At 45.7% G+C, this 14,377-nt stretch overlaps 2 protein-coding genes across 5 annotated transcripts in view; one reads left to right on the top strand and one right to left on the bottom strand.

Annotated features, from left to right (window-relative positions):
- LOC144113451 (major facilitator superfamily domain-containing protein 10-like) overlaps positions 1-14,377 on the bottom strand; it is an 81,754-nt gene that overhangs the window by 51,797 nt on the left and 15,580 nt on the right. For both annotated transcript variants that reach the window (XM_077646537.1, XM_077646538.1), the window contains exons 8-10: positions 11,125-11,236; positions 7,427-7,535; positions 5,077-5,167 (exon numbers count right to left, since the gene is read on the bottom strand). In XM_077646537.1, the coding sequence (XP_077502663.1) occupies positions 5,077-5,167; positions 7,427-7,535; positions 11,125-11,236 (312 nt within the window). The remainder of the gene's footprint in view (positions 1-5,076; positions 5,168-7,426; positions 7,536-11,124; positions 11,237-14,377) is intronic.
- Positions 13,977-14,377, top strand: part of LOC144113450 (endothelin-converting enzyme 1-like) — a 31,098-nt gene continuing 30,697 nt past the window's right edge. For all 3 annotated transcript variants that reach the window (XR_013310801.1, XM_077646534.1, XM_077646533.1), the window contains exon 1: positions 13,977-14,302. Coding sequence is in view for 1 of the 3 variants with exons in the window: in XM_077646533.1 (XP_077502659.1) it covers positions 14,267-14,302 (36 nt within the window). In the remaining 2 variants the exon portion in view is untranslated. The remainder of the gene's footprint in view (positions 14,303-14,377) is intronic.

A 14,377-nucleotide genomic window follows, 5' to 3' on the forward strand; every position in this document is an offset into this window, starting at 1 on the left:
GCTCCATGGCCATGCTTGTTTTATTTGTGAGCGGCGTTGAGACCATGACTGAGACGGCCACATATCCATACTGAACACGGAATCTGCGTCGTGCCCTCACCAAACAGCCGAGATAACAATGTGTGTTAGTGTGTGCGTGTCTGTGTACGTGCGTAAGCGACTGGCTGGCAGGCGCACTGCATATAGGTTCTCACCTTTCTGTCCAGCCTCACACGTTGCTTTGCGCTATTTCTTTTTTGTGTGCAAATATTATTACCACACGCAGCACGATGGAGCATTTTCATAAGAGGCAGAAGGCGAGATATTGTTCTTTAATATGTGGGTGATGGCAACGTTTGTTATGACTTGCTGCAACATCATCTGCACCTCCACTTACAGTATAGCGACTGGCCTTGAGGTCGCTGTCAGCCCATGCCTTTGGCTGCCAGTCAATCTCTGATAGTCACTCCACTGCCACCATCCATCGACAGCGAATGCGAGTAATTGAGTTCAAATAAGTTCAAGTTATCAGGCAACTCTTTCCTTCTGTGACCGGGAGACAACTGCAGTCACTTTTTGGATAGAATGGCAACAGACTGAATCACGCATATAAACTGTCAAAGGTCAACTCGAGCAGAAGTCTGAATAACCTCTTGAATTCAAACTTTGTTGCCTCTCCGAAGCACCCGTCAACTCGGTGACGGTCAACCTGTGCCACTTTGCACAACGCATGAGAAAAGGCGATGTCAAATTCTTCATCATTTTTGGAATTAACAAATTTCATAGCCACTCCACGAGATGCACCACTTCGAACAAATGCACTGCGTTCAATACAACTAGCACAATCCCGCGCATGTCAAACCATGTGACAAATACCACACACAGCCGCAGCAGATGGAACATTTTTACACTTTTGCACTCGATTTGGCCGCTGCACCGACAGCACTAGTGTCAGGCTACACTCGCATCGCAATAACTGGCACTGCACTGGCACAGCGCTTTTGTGAACTCGTGCAGAGAATGCAGCCAAATCGAGGAGGCCTCCTGATATAGCCTATACAGTTGAGACCAAGCCGACTACTGTGAAACTGCTTTTTCAGGCAGACCCTGGCTGTTATACGCACCAGAAAAGAGGTCATTGTCTGTTGCCAAACTGCAGGAAAGGCAAAAAAACTCCAAAGACTTCATTCATATGGACCACAAGGTGAAAAGGAGACACTGCTTACTGTCACACCTAGTCCACTCCCTGTCCTTCCAAAAGCACGCCTAAGCCCACCAGGATAATGTGACTAAACGTGACAAGTGCTCAACAGTGCCCCTTTCCAGCACATGAATCTAGTGACACAAGCCTACGTGGATAAAATTATTATTAGCCTGTGGATGAGTACAAATCTTTGGCCACAACGTACCATGCCAAAGCTGCTCACCTAAAAGAAGGTCCCACACACTATAAAAACACTTTCCATTAGAAAATTCAAAATGGCGCCAAAGAGGACAGGAGCATAAAAACAGGCAAGCACTAAGTTCCCGCACCCTTCAATGGTGAGTAAATTTTTCATGCAGCGAGGAAATACCAGTTACAGACTGCCACCATGCTCAGATCTAGGTGGAGGTGGTGGCAGCTACTACTGTAGTTGCGTTACCAGCACTAGCTCGAAACAATTCTCCATGCTTACGACTTCGTGTAATGGAGGTGTATTGTGAACATCTTCAAGCTGTCCTCACCTACATTTATTTCTTATTTTTGTTTTCATTTTAAATTTTTTCCCCAGTGTTCATGCGAAAACTGCATGTAATGAAAACCTGCACATAACAAAAAATCGTGGACTTTTCTCAATGTCATTAAATCCAGGTTTAACTGTATGAGCAGTTGCTGCAATCTACAGAGTTTTGTTAACAAAGATGATTTTGGCCCTTTTACTGTGCCCTTGTTATATTTAACATTCTTTTTAATTTCCAAGTATACTATAATGAATCAACTGTCCTATGAGTAAGTTAAACTAAACCATGGGTTACCTTATCTCCAGAACTTACCACATAATACAGCCTGTGCTGCCTCCACAGGCAACTATGCACATGCTGCTGCATATATGCCATAGTAGGCACAGACTAGCAAACTAAGTTCAATATTTAGCTTTGTGGCACCATTAAAAAAAAAAGATTTTTGTAAACTTCTTTACAGAATTAAATTAAACAATATTTAATGCACTAACAACGTGCCACAGAACAACGTTTTTGACCATTTTGGAATTGACACAGTCTTGAAAAAAACTGCAGGGGACACTTAAGCTCCGCCTTTAGGGTATTGCGCGTTAGCCTATATATGCGAACTTGATAATTCTCCACTTTACATTCATAGATAGCTCGGAGTCCTCATACCACTTATGGCGCAGTGGTGCAGCGGTTAAGCAATGCGTCCCTGCCTTGCGATAGGTGCTCCCACTGGTGGGGCTTGTGAGACCTAGGGTGCTCTTCCCAAGCAACCTCTCAGGACCAATCATTATTTTAACTGCCACCTTCCACCTGCCACGGTGGTCAGTTTGTTCACAATCTGGAGGGCACGTTGTGATGATGCCACAAGGTCATGTGGCCTAGGTGGCCCATCTAGGTTGCCAAAGCAGCCGCAGCTTCAAACGGTCGCCAATGCTGCTGACGCTGTACAATTTTTTCCGACATGGGGGAAATAAAGCCCTCAATTTAAAACACCCCTCAGCCCCAGCAAGACTCAACTGCAAGTCTGACGAATTAATCTAGGCAAAACATGCACATTTTCCAGTACTTCTCAGCTTTCGAAATTAGAACACTAAGAAATCTGGGAAAAAAATATATATATATCTGCTGCTCTCATACTGTAGCAACTGCACTGCCAAGATAATGGAGGTTGTTTTGGTTGCACCTCACTGCCATTTTTAAACAACTTGTCTCTCTTTCACAACTTTGTAAGAAGGAATGTTTCAAGCTAATATGTATTAAAGTTTTTATAAATAGCTATGCACACTTCAACCTGCAGAAAAAGAAATGAGAAGATGGCACACATGTAGCAAAGCAGTAGAGCTGTAGTGTGCGAGTAATCACATGGACTTATGCTTCACAGGCTGCACTTGAAAATGAGAAAAGAGAGGCACGAAAAATGCAATGTTCTAACTGATGCAATAACAAGACAGTTGATTATGATAAATTAGACTACAGTTAAACCTCGATTTAACAAAATCTGTAAAATTGACAGTTAACTTCATAATACTGAAATTTCGCTATATCGAAATTCATCTTCTAGCCTGCTAAGAATCCGCAAAAAACATGCTGCAGATAACTCACAGGAAAAGCAATTATTTGTGATGAAAGTGCTACTTCTGCCATTTATTGTGTATGTTCCTTACGCTGCGAGCTGGCGAGCCGCCTCAGCATATCTATCGGGCCAACCACCTCATGGGTAACGGGAATGACGCACTCGTCTTGAGTTTTGGTTTTACTGATGATTATGGATTTTTATGGCGGAAGGGCGTCTATGGCCAAAGAGCGCCATGGCACAAGGTATTTTTCGGTTACTCAAGGTGGTGTCAAAGACCTATTTTCCAAGCACTTCACCATTTACTAGCTGAGCACCAGGCCAGGGGAAAGCTTGTACCCATTGTATCACCGGTAGGTACATGGCGGCACTGGGGATCGAACCCCGCACCTCTCACATGCGAGGCGGATGATCAACCACTCGGCCACCGCTGCAGTCCTGTTTTGGTTTTACAGTCATCATCATTCTCATGTAAGTGTCCCGAGCACACTGCCGACACGACGATGCGTTCTGATGCTGCCACCGCTGCGACCTTGTGCCAGCCTCAACCTGGCGGTGGCTTCGCCTGCCCCCTCCCTTTACTATTCTTTACCACGTCGGTGATAGTGAGAAGTGTCCTCAAATCACCAACCAATGAAATAAAAACCAGGCCCACCCCGCTCCTCCCTGTTTTCCACTGTAAGCACCAGTGTGTGTCTTTTTGCACACACGCGCAATGTCTCAGTGAGAAGTGAGGTTGTCAGGTGTGAAGGGCGCAACGGGCTTCACAGCTGACGGGTCTGCCAACGGCACTGGCCCTTCCAGTCCTCTTAGCAAGCTTTCAGCATCTCTAAATGGGGTAAATGCGGCGCGCTGCCTTCGAGCACAAGCAGCATGTCCAATTCGGCGCCGATTTTCGGCGAGATGGCGAGAGCCGCTGGCTGGCCTGGCAGGCTGCCACGGTTGCGCAGATGTTCGTGCCAGCCTCGCCTGTACTATGCCAGATGACGCAGTCCATGACATGTTCATCACTATGATCTTTGTTGTATTTGCACCTGCTTATGCGCTCTGTATGTGAAAGCCAGAAGGCGCCCATATTATGTACGCTCTCCGATGCGCACTTCGGCACACGCTACGCTCAACCACTTGCGCCTGTGATACAATTTTTCTGCAGGTTCGTTTCCAGGCAGCAATGAAATTTCGTTACATTGAAAGTGTGCCGAAATCTACTTCATTACATTAAGGCATGGTGTTCTATCGACGCGAAGTTATGAAAAGTGGGATACTTCGTTAATCAAGGATATCGTTGCACTGAAGTTCGTTACATCGAGGTTTAACTGTATTCGGCCCAATAAAAGAAATTCTCATGCAAGTAACATGACTGCTGACAGCAAGCACTCCATTATTTTCATGCACATAGTGCATAATCATTTTTTAAACCTTAGCTTTAAGCAGGGCTATAGCTACAGCAGAAGTGACAAGATAGAGTAGGGAGGATACAACACAGTGCTGCAATATCACATGCAAAAGGGCCCTTTATATGAGAAATGAAGTTCGACAAGACAACTTGTTGGGCAAGTTGGTTCCTGTATTTCATGGCTACAGTGCAACTGATGAGACACAGTGCTGTATTGTGCACTCCCCACTGTGTCTTGTAAGTTGCGCTTCAGCCAAGGATGCAGGAACCAATTGCACACGTTGCCTTGTTTATGTAGAATATATGAACACGTTTTCTATCCTTGTTCCACTGAACCCTGAACTGTTGCTGAAATTATGGTATGTAAGTATTGCGAACATTACTCTGAGAAAGGTTTTAAAGGTGTCCTACTTACAGAAGGCATACAAAAGGAGCCCAGAGTACAGAACATATGGGCTCCAGGACACACCGATGATGATGAAAGATGGAATAATCATCATAACCCCCTGCAAAGAACAGAGACAGTGGCTAAATAATAAAGACACCAATCCTGCAAGTCTTTTTTTAGCATACTGTAAAATCAGTAGTTTGGTTTATGGGGTTTAATGTCCCAAAGCGACTCAAACTATGAGGGACGTTGTAGTAGGGCTCCAGAAATTTCGACCACCCAGGGTTCTTAAACGTGCACTGACATCGAATTGTACACGGGCCTCTATAATTTCGCCTCCATCAAAATGTGACCACCACGGCCGGGATCGAACCCGTGTCTTTCGGGTCAGCAGCCAAGCACAATAACCACTGAGCCACCGCGGTGACTGCAAAATGAGTGGTCCGATAGGTATGCTCCACCAGTGTGCTCAATGCTACATTCTTGATAAGAATCTAAGCACCACCCAATAAGTTAGTGCTTCTATTGGCATATGGTATGTGGCGTTTAACGTCCGACACATGGGCCATGACTGATGTTGTAGTGGAGGGCTCCAGATTAATTTCACCAATCTGGGGTTCATGTCACAATAAACGTCACAGCATACTGAATTTTTTCCCAAACTATTTAGCAGGCCTGTGCGAATATTCGAAAATTTCAAATATGCGGTCGAATAATAAAGTATTCGATATTTAATTCAAACCGAATGTTTGGTATTCGATTTCTTGAAGTATTCATCCCGAACGAATAATATTTCCGTAACTTCTGTAGCTTCGTACAGCAGGATTTTAACGCGGCATGCGCGCAACCAAAGCCCTGACTTCGCATTGTGTGCCTGCGCTCCCGCACGTATGCCGGAACCGGTCTGCGCATGCTCGCGGCAAGAGACACGAGCAGGCGGAAGCGTGGCGCCCAGATCTGTACTTGCCAGGTGTCTGCGGCCGCGCTACCCGCGCTGTACAACTCTACGTAACCACACTCGGTGGCGTGCATCAGTAGAGAGATTTAGCATAGCGCAATCCGCTTCCGCGCGCCGCAAGTGCGCATGCGCTCGCTGACTGGTCCTGACGGGCCGTGGGTTTGAACAGCTGGCTGGCGCCTTGTGACGTCCTCAGGGCGATCTGTGCATGCGCCGTGGCTTCAGCTCAAACTCGTTCTCCACGGAATGAGTTTGAGCTGACTGCAGGTGCCGCAGCCGCTCTTCTCCACGTGGAATTCACGAATCAAGCGCGAGAGTCGAGAGGAAGCTAGCACGAGGTACATTGTGACGGGTTCCCCTTTCCCCCTTTCCGACGCCTCACATGAGGTAGCACTGGGTGCACAGTGCGTACGCTTAGCAGGCATAGGCGTACGCACGGGAGGGGGGCAACGCTTTACCCCCAGTCATCTAATGGCGGCACCCAAGTTTCCCCCATGCGTTTACTCTTTTGGACCTGTCCTATTGTTTAAAGTGCAGGTTATGGCCATGCTCAATAATATTTTATACATGTTGCAATACCATAACATTGAAATAAACATTTCATAACCGTATGTCGTCTTTGCACTGTGTTTTGACCCTAGGGGCCTGGGTGGGAGGGGGTTGGGAAGGTGGAGGAGAGCGCTGTGGTGAAACTTGCCTACCCCTAATGGAGAACCCTGCACACTCGCTGGCAGGTGTTCGTGCAGTCATCGCTTAAAAGCAATAGCTGCGCAATGACAGAATCGCAGTTAAGATCAGCACTCAGGGGTCTCATAATGGGTCTCACACCCCCCAAATGTGTCGGCTCCGCATGTAGGGCAGCTCCCCACTTTTCAATGGCCCCTTTGGCAGGACGCTGACACACTTCAATGAGTGCGATGAAGTTCAATGCACTCTCCTTTTCTTTTCTGGTAATGACCTTGTGTGTTTGATAAATACATAATTTTTGAAATGCCTATAGAGCCATGCAACTTATTTTGCTGGCTAGAAGTATTTGAAATATTCGCTTCGAAATTATTTGAAGTTACTATTCAGTTCGAATTTGCTTAGAACCAAAAAAAACACTATTCGCACATGCCTACTACTCAGCTGCGTGACACACAAAAATATTTTCCAACTTACTGTTCCAATCTATAGGAAAATCAATTCAAGTTAATATAATCATTAAATATCGCTAACAATACAATGCTTTGAAAAAAAAATCAAAAGCAGTGTCACATAGGCTTCATGGAAGGATTACAAAACTTTACACATTGTTAATTATTTGAACATGCTTTCACAAGCTAGCCTTTACAGTACAACATGCTGCACTGGACACAGGATCTAGCATAAACCACCCACAGTTACCATTCAAGGAGACAACTGCCCTCCTCCACTTACAACAAGGCACACTCGTATCTCCTTTCCTGGTGGAACTCTGTGGACATAGCCACCTTGGACTGCAGCCATAACAAGACCAACCATAAAGTACATCTTGCCTTGCTGCATCCTGGAGCAAAAGAAATAAATAAGATAAGACACTGTTTTGAGATCAGTGAAACAGCAAATGTACTCCCACAGTTTTCACCCTCCTATGCAGCAAAGGAGTGCAATTATAGCTGTAACCCTTTCCCCACCTCACCAAATGAGTGCCCAATCCAAAACTTGCATAAACCATGCCCTCCTGAACACATGACCACAAAGGACAAACTCGAGAGCATCCACTTCTCAGCCCACCTGCACAGCGCCCCCATTGGCAGGTGGGTGAACGTAGGATTTTTCAGTTACTTCACACCAGGAGAGAGCCCACTATACACAAAGCCCCTCAAACTTCGTAAAGTAATGCCAACCTTTGAAGAATGCCGCCCCATAGTCACTCTTCCGTCTTTTATTCTCGCCCACACTGGGCGCGGCCGTCCTGTGCCTTCCCAGGCATGATGGACACCATTTTTGATGCAGGAATAGACGTTTTCATATCAAAATGAGAGGAGGAAGCGCAGGAGGGGAGGGGAGATGTTACTACTTTACGCAGTTTGACAGCTATCGCTTAAAAAAATATACACAGGCCTGCTTCTTGCCCTAATACACTTATGCCATTTTAAATCTTGGAGGCGAGAAGGAGAAAGACAGGGCAGCTAAACAGCAAGGGCTTCTATGGCAAGTGAAACAGAACAGATATTTCCAGGATTCAGATCTTGGGTGGGGGAACTGTCACTAAGGTCAGGCATATAGTTACAAAAAGGGGCAAGGGTGTGGTTGTTATCTGGCTCCATTTCGATGAGTGTCAGGGCCCGTTCACACTTGTCCAAAAATCCGGCGAGCGAAGCAGATTCGGCCGCTTTTGACTCCGACCAGGGCAGAAAGAGGTGCGGCGAGGCCAATCGGTCCAGACAGATTTCCGCCGCCGGAAAAATTCCGCGGCAACAAACATGGCGGCGCCCTTTGAAGCCGGACCCCTCGCTTCAGACTGAATTCGTCATTTTAACTGCCTTTTTCAGTGCGTTCACAGGCCATAAATGGGGCAGCGGTCTATCGCACCGTCTCACTTATGGAAACGAGGCTTCCGATAAATTGGCCCGAGGTTTGATTTGCCGGGCTCAGGACAGTCTCGATCCAGGATTCTCGAGGGAGCAGGCGCACACCTTTGCGGAGCTCACGCAAATACCCCGTTTGGACCGTCAGACTTACCCCCTCCCCACCCCTCTCTTATGCTCTCCCAACAGATCCTCTTCAGACGCCTCCAGAGCCGCTCTCTGTCATGCCCTCAGCTGTTATCCCACTATCGTGGCACGTCCCCTGCATGCTCCCTATGTGGTGACCCTCACGCCACACTCTCCCACATCGTTTTCGGCTGCCCTGCTGACCCTCCCCCGCAGGGACTGCACGCCATCTCGAGCTGGGAGGACTGGGAGGTCCTGCTCACGTCTGCAGACCCGACATCGCAGCTTGCTGCGGTGACTCGGGCTGCCAACGCCATGTCCCGACATGACCTACATGATGCAGTGCGGGACCGTGCAGTGGCCCAGGGACCCAGCAGGGTCTAAAACACACTTGCAAAATAAAGTTCTGTCTGTCTGTCTCACCTCACCTATAATAAAACTTATAAGTGATAAATTTGCTTTACTTTTTTATTTAGAGTGGCGATTCTGCTTCTTATAGGCTTAAGAGGAGCGTCAGTTTGTTGACAGTAATGGTTCCTGTCCTGACAATCAGATGATGCCACTAGGCTGAGTTTATTGTTGAGTCTCTCTCTGCTAGCGTATGCTGAACTATAAGTGGGTATGCGCCTGTGTTTAACATACATAAGCATGCATTAGCTTATGGTGCGTAGACTGCGTCGATTTATGCTCTTTTCTCACCATATCTGTGTACGCCGCGAGCGGCAACGTGGTGTGAAAAAGCGAGAAACAGCAGCAGCATGGTGGTTTCTGGCGAGCGATTTTTGGACAAGTGTGAACGTGCCTTTAGGCTGCTATTTATAACCCTGCCACACGACAAATTTATTGCCATTCCAACCGAATGTCATTCGATGCGATGAATGTCATTCGGTTTCTTTCGGTGCTACACAGTAAAAAATAATGGCATTCGAAATTGATGGCAGTGACGATCGGTGAAAAAAAATAATGGTACAATTGATAGACATCAGCGCGCATATAAGGTGATTGAAATTGTTATGTAGTGTTTAAAAACCGGGGGACAACATTTCTGTGCAATATTATAAGCTTAACATATTATTTCTGGCCATTCTGCAGCACTTTAGCCATCAAAAGCAAAGCCAAGTACAAAGTAAACCACAAATCCGATAAATATAAACAAACAAAATCGCTGATACGGTGGCACACGGATTCACTGTAGCGCGAAAATGTGCAGAGCATGGAAATGACTTCCAAAAGGTGAAGAGCTCAGTTACATCTTTAAGTACTTCCGAGCTAAACGAACATGAAACGCCAACCAGCAAGAAACAAACAACCCAAAATGATTGACGGTCGCGGGAAAGGCCCTGCTTCACCGTCGGCCACTGCTGGGACTGAGAGTAACACAGCTTCAAATGTCAAGATGTTCGCACCAAAATTAAAATTTTTTAGCAGAACTAAACAAATAAAATTTCTAACTGTGGCAATGCGCACACTATTTTTTCGCGTTGCTTGTTTCTGCTGCGTATCTGGTGTCTAGAATACATATTTGGTTCAATATCTACTGCGAATGAGTTCCCCAAACTCATTCAATGGTGAATGCCATTCCAACCTAATGAAATTAAATGTTCCCGTGTAGCAGCCAATTAATGGCATTAGGTGTTAATGTCAGTCGATGAGAATGACATAACATTTGCTGTGTGGCAGGGGTATTAGACGCTGCAAGGGAGCAAAACAAGACATCACGCAAAAATTTTCGATTTTTCATGACAAGGCAAATTCGAATTAAAGCTTCTAGTACAGGTAACTGCAATATCAAAGGGAACAGTTAGTTTGCACCAAATAAAAATGATTCTCTTATGTCTATGTCTACTCAGCAGTTGAAAATTCCCTATCGGTATTGCATATGTGCAGAGAAAACTATTCCACACAAATGAAGAAGTGTGCTTGCCCCTCGCACCTATGGAGTAACGATTGGTTGAATGCTCATCACGTGCTCTTTATCATATTGCCACTACTGTTCATGCTTACAAGAATTGACAATATTACGGTCCACAACAACATGTGATGTCTACTTAAAAGCTACCTTGCAGCAGATTTTGCTCCATTTTGGGTGAAAATACAAATAATTTTTCTGTGTAGCATTCCGTGTCAGTGAGCTCCATGATGGGGCCCTGCTGTGCTCTTAGCACTACAGGTGCTCTAGGCAGTGAGAACAATAGAGCCCCACACTATTTTAAATGTGATAAGTGTCTGCAGTGCAATGGACACCACACCAGACAGCTTGCTAGACTCCAAATGTGCATGGAATAGCCCAGGGAACTTTTGAAAGGCAATGCACATACTGCAGTCACTCACTGTAACTTCACACAGTTGCCCTTCAACAAGTTTACAGTATCGTTTTGGCTGCTGAAGGAAATCACCAGCAACTATACATATTTTGTACATCTACAAAGTAGTACTTACCGTGTGTACTGAAACCTGCTGTGTGTCAAAAAAGACAAGGAATACTCCAGGCCAGAGTAGAACAACAGGTATGAAAAGTATGCAAGACCGCACTGACGTAGTACTTGGTGATCTGCAATATGAAACCAACCAACAAACTCTCAGTAATATTTCATGTAAATGGTAACTGTTGCAAAGATGTCAAACGATCTGCAAATAAATGTGCATTGGCAACGTTAAAGAGAAGAATCTTGCATGTGTCACAAACTATAAATGAAGAATTCCTTTTACATTACAGGCTGGCAATACAGCACAAAATCTACAACTTTAAAAAGGTCTAGCCTCAAATTCTTTTCAACATCCTCTTCAACTTGCCACACCAATAGGTCCACCATTCAGCCTTGCTTCAGCTCGCACACGTCATGATAGCCCGAGACTATGCATTGCTAAATATACCGTATTTACATGAATATGTAATGTGGCCACAAACATAATGGATGGGCGAGTTGGAGGCCTCACAAAAATGAAAAAAAAAAACTGTGCGTGTGTGTATATTAGATCACCATTTAACATAACTTCAGCATATTCAAGCAACTACAACCGAGGCCCCCCACCAAAAAATAGATGGCGCGCAAAAATACAACCTTTGTTCGTAAAGTTCAGAGACTGAGTCGATTAAAAAAAATGCGTTTAACATTGAAATCATTTGTGCAGCACCACTTCAAAATGTCTCCCTTGCAGTCTATACACAACTTCCAACGCTTCTTGAGGCTTTGGAAACTGTTGGAAAACACTTCATTGGCAGAGTTGTCAGCTCCTTTGTCATGGCGTCTTGAATGGCCTCCATGATCCCCATCCAGCGACCTTTTAGGGCTCTCTTCCCACGAGGAAACAGGAAAAAATCGCATGGGGAAAGGTCAGGCGAGTATGGCAGATGGGGAAGTAATGCTGTGCTTGGCGAGAAATTTTGTCACACTGCGAGCAGTGTGCGGCCTTGCGTTATCATGGAGAAGGTTCCATTGTCCAGATGCCCCTAAGTCAGGGTGACGGCGTCGCAGTGCATCACGCATGTGTTGGAGCACGCGGATATGAAACTCCTGATTCACCGTCTGCTCTTGTGAGACGAACTGGTGGTGTGCGACACCTCTGGCATCGAAAAGAACTATCAGCATCGTCTCTCTTTTGGTCTTCTGTCGCTGCACCTTTTTCGATGTCGGAGAGCTTGTGGACCGCCATTCGGGGCTCTGCCACTTTGAGGATCACACTGAAAACACCATGTTTCTTTCGTCTTCAGCAATGATATTGTCGACGAATGCAGCATCATTCTCTGCCTCGGAGAGCAAATAAGCACTCACTGATGCCCCCGTGTCCTTCTGGTCCTGTATGAGGGAGTGTGGCACAAGTCTCGCATTCAGCTTTCGTTTCCCCAAATTCTCATGAAAAATTTGGTGGCATGTTGTCTTACTAATGTCAAGAGCATCTGATAGCATGCGGACTGTAATGGTGCGGTCTTGCCGTACGATTTCCCTGATCCGAGCCGCGTTGTTTTCATTCCATGAGTTGATGAGGTTCACTGGTCACTGACCAAGGTCAACAAAAAAATGACGTTTCGGGAGGTTGAGGGGCACCCCTGCCTTGTGTCATCTTCCACCGACGTTCTCCCCGAAACGTACCTCTTGTGCCATTCGAAAATTCGCGCCCGCGATAATGTCTCGTTGCCGCAAGCGTCACGAAGGAGCCCATACATCTGTTTGGCTGTCTTGCCAAGCTTCACACAGAATTTCATGTCTACACACTGTTTGAGGTGTATGTCCATCTCTCCACATTCACTCACAGTAGAATGAGCAGACGACTAGTAACAACGTATTTTTCTACATGTAGTGCCATCTAGCGGCTGCCACAGCAAATAACATAAATAGCTCAAGTTAGCCCGATAAGATGGCGCTACACATACGCATCAACATTTGTTTTGGGGAATTATTTCTAGAGAAGAAAATCAATCAGTCTCGAAACTTTACGGACAAAGGTTGTATGAAAGCGACAGATATGCTGATATTCTATGAGAGACAACAATTCAGAAATGTGCAAGCGGCGTTGACCACAGCAAAGCCTCCGGCGAGTTAACACATGCAGTCTTCCATGCAGCAGCAGCTGGTATCTCTGCCTTGCAACCGCTTCATGTTTTAAGCCTCCTCCCACTAGCACCAAGTCCTGCTCCCATTCTCCCTTCTTTTCCATCCCCTACACCCTCTCAACCCTTTCAGTGCTCTCTTTTGAATTGGCCCGCGCCGCCTTCTTTCCATGTTCTTTTGCCCATGAACGCCATGTGGCCCATAGATCGTCAAAAAATTGGCTGCTCCTAGTAGCTTGGGAGTAAGGTGGTGAAGGTCGCTGTAGTTGCCTTGAGGGGCAGCGGGAGGGAGAAAAACCGCGTTATATTTGCACCTTGGTTCCAAATATTACGATATGCATTCTGAAACTAACGGACCAAGGAAAAAAAATTACTGTCATATTTAGGTAGATATGCCAAGAACTGTTAGAAATACCACAGTTCAAGAAAAACGAACTTCACTAGCACAATACCTAAAAGCTTTGCTGTTTTTTATTCGTTTGCTCTTTATGGCAATTACACAATTCGTTCTAACGTCTTGCGGTTCGTCGCTCATGATTACGGCAGCACGCTAACCAGGCACAACCTAATTTCTTTGAAATACGCACAAGGACATAAGCAACAAAGCACGCTTCTCACACACTACGAGGAGCCGAATGGAAAAGTGCGCCTACTGTGGTCGGACCAGGAACGATGAAAAAAAAAATAAACTTTTGTTTCAAAATATGTTTCTCACCGTCAGAATGCTCGTTTATTATCGTGATAGCTACTTTTTCAAACATACACGAAAGCACTCTTATCCTCTTAGCTGAAGTGCTAAAGTCTGCTTTAATTTCATTATGTTACTAGCGCCGCTTCACACACAGCGGTGACTTTTGGCATTCACGGAGGCCGCGTTCTAGCTCCTTTGGATTTGCCGTGTAGCAGCGCCACTGCTCCTTTTCGGTTTTCCTCCTTTAGTACATTAAGACAACTTTACGGCAAAGGCCGTGAAGAAGTCCCGTGTGACAGGGGTATAAGACAAAGTGAGCGATTAAGTTAAAGGAGCGAGCGATGGCCCAGTTACTGGTCAGCGAACTATCACCTGATGTAAGTAAATTCCTCTCTCTTCTGTGAGTTAAGCAGAAATACTTCAGGGTACACCCAGCACTATGAATGAACTAA

Source organism: Amblyomma americanum, chromosome 1 (assembly GCF_052857255.1).
Source record: "Amblyomma americanum isolate KBUSLIRL-KWMA chromosome 1, ASM5285725v1, whole genome shotgun sequence".
Classification (NCBI taxonomy): domain Eukaryota; kingdom Metazoa; phylum Arthropoda; class Arachnida; order Ixodida; family Ixodidae; genus Amblyomma; species Amblyomma americanum.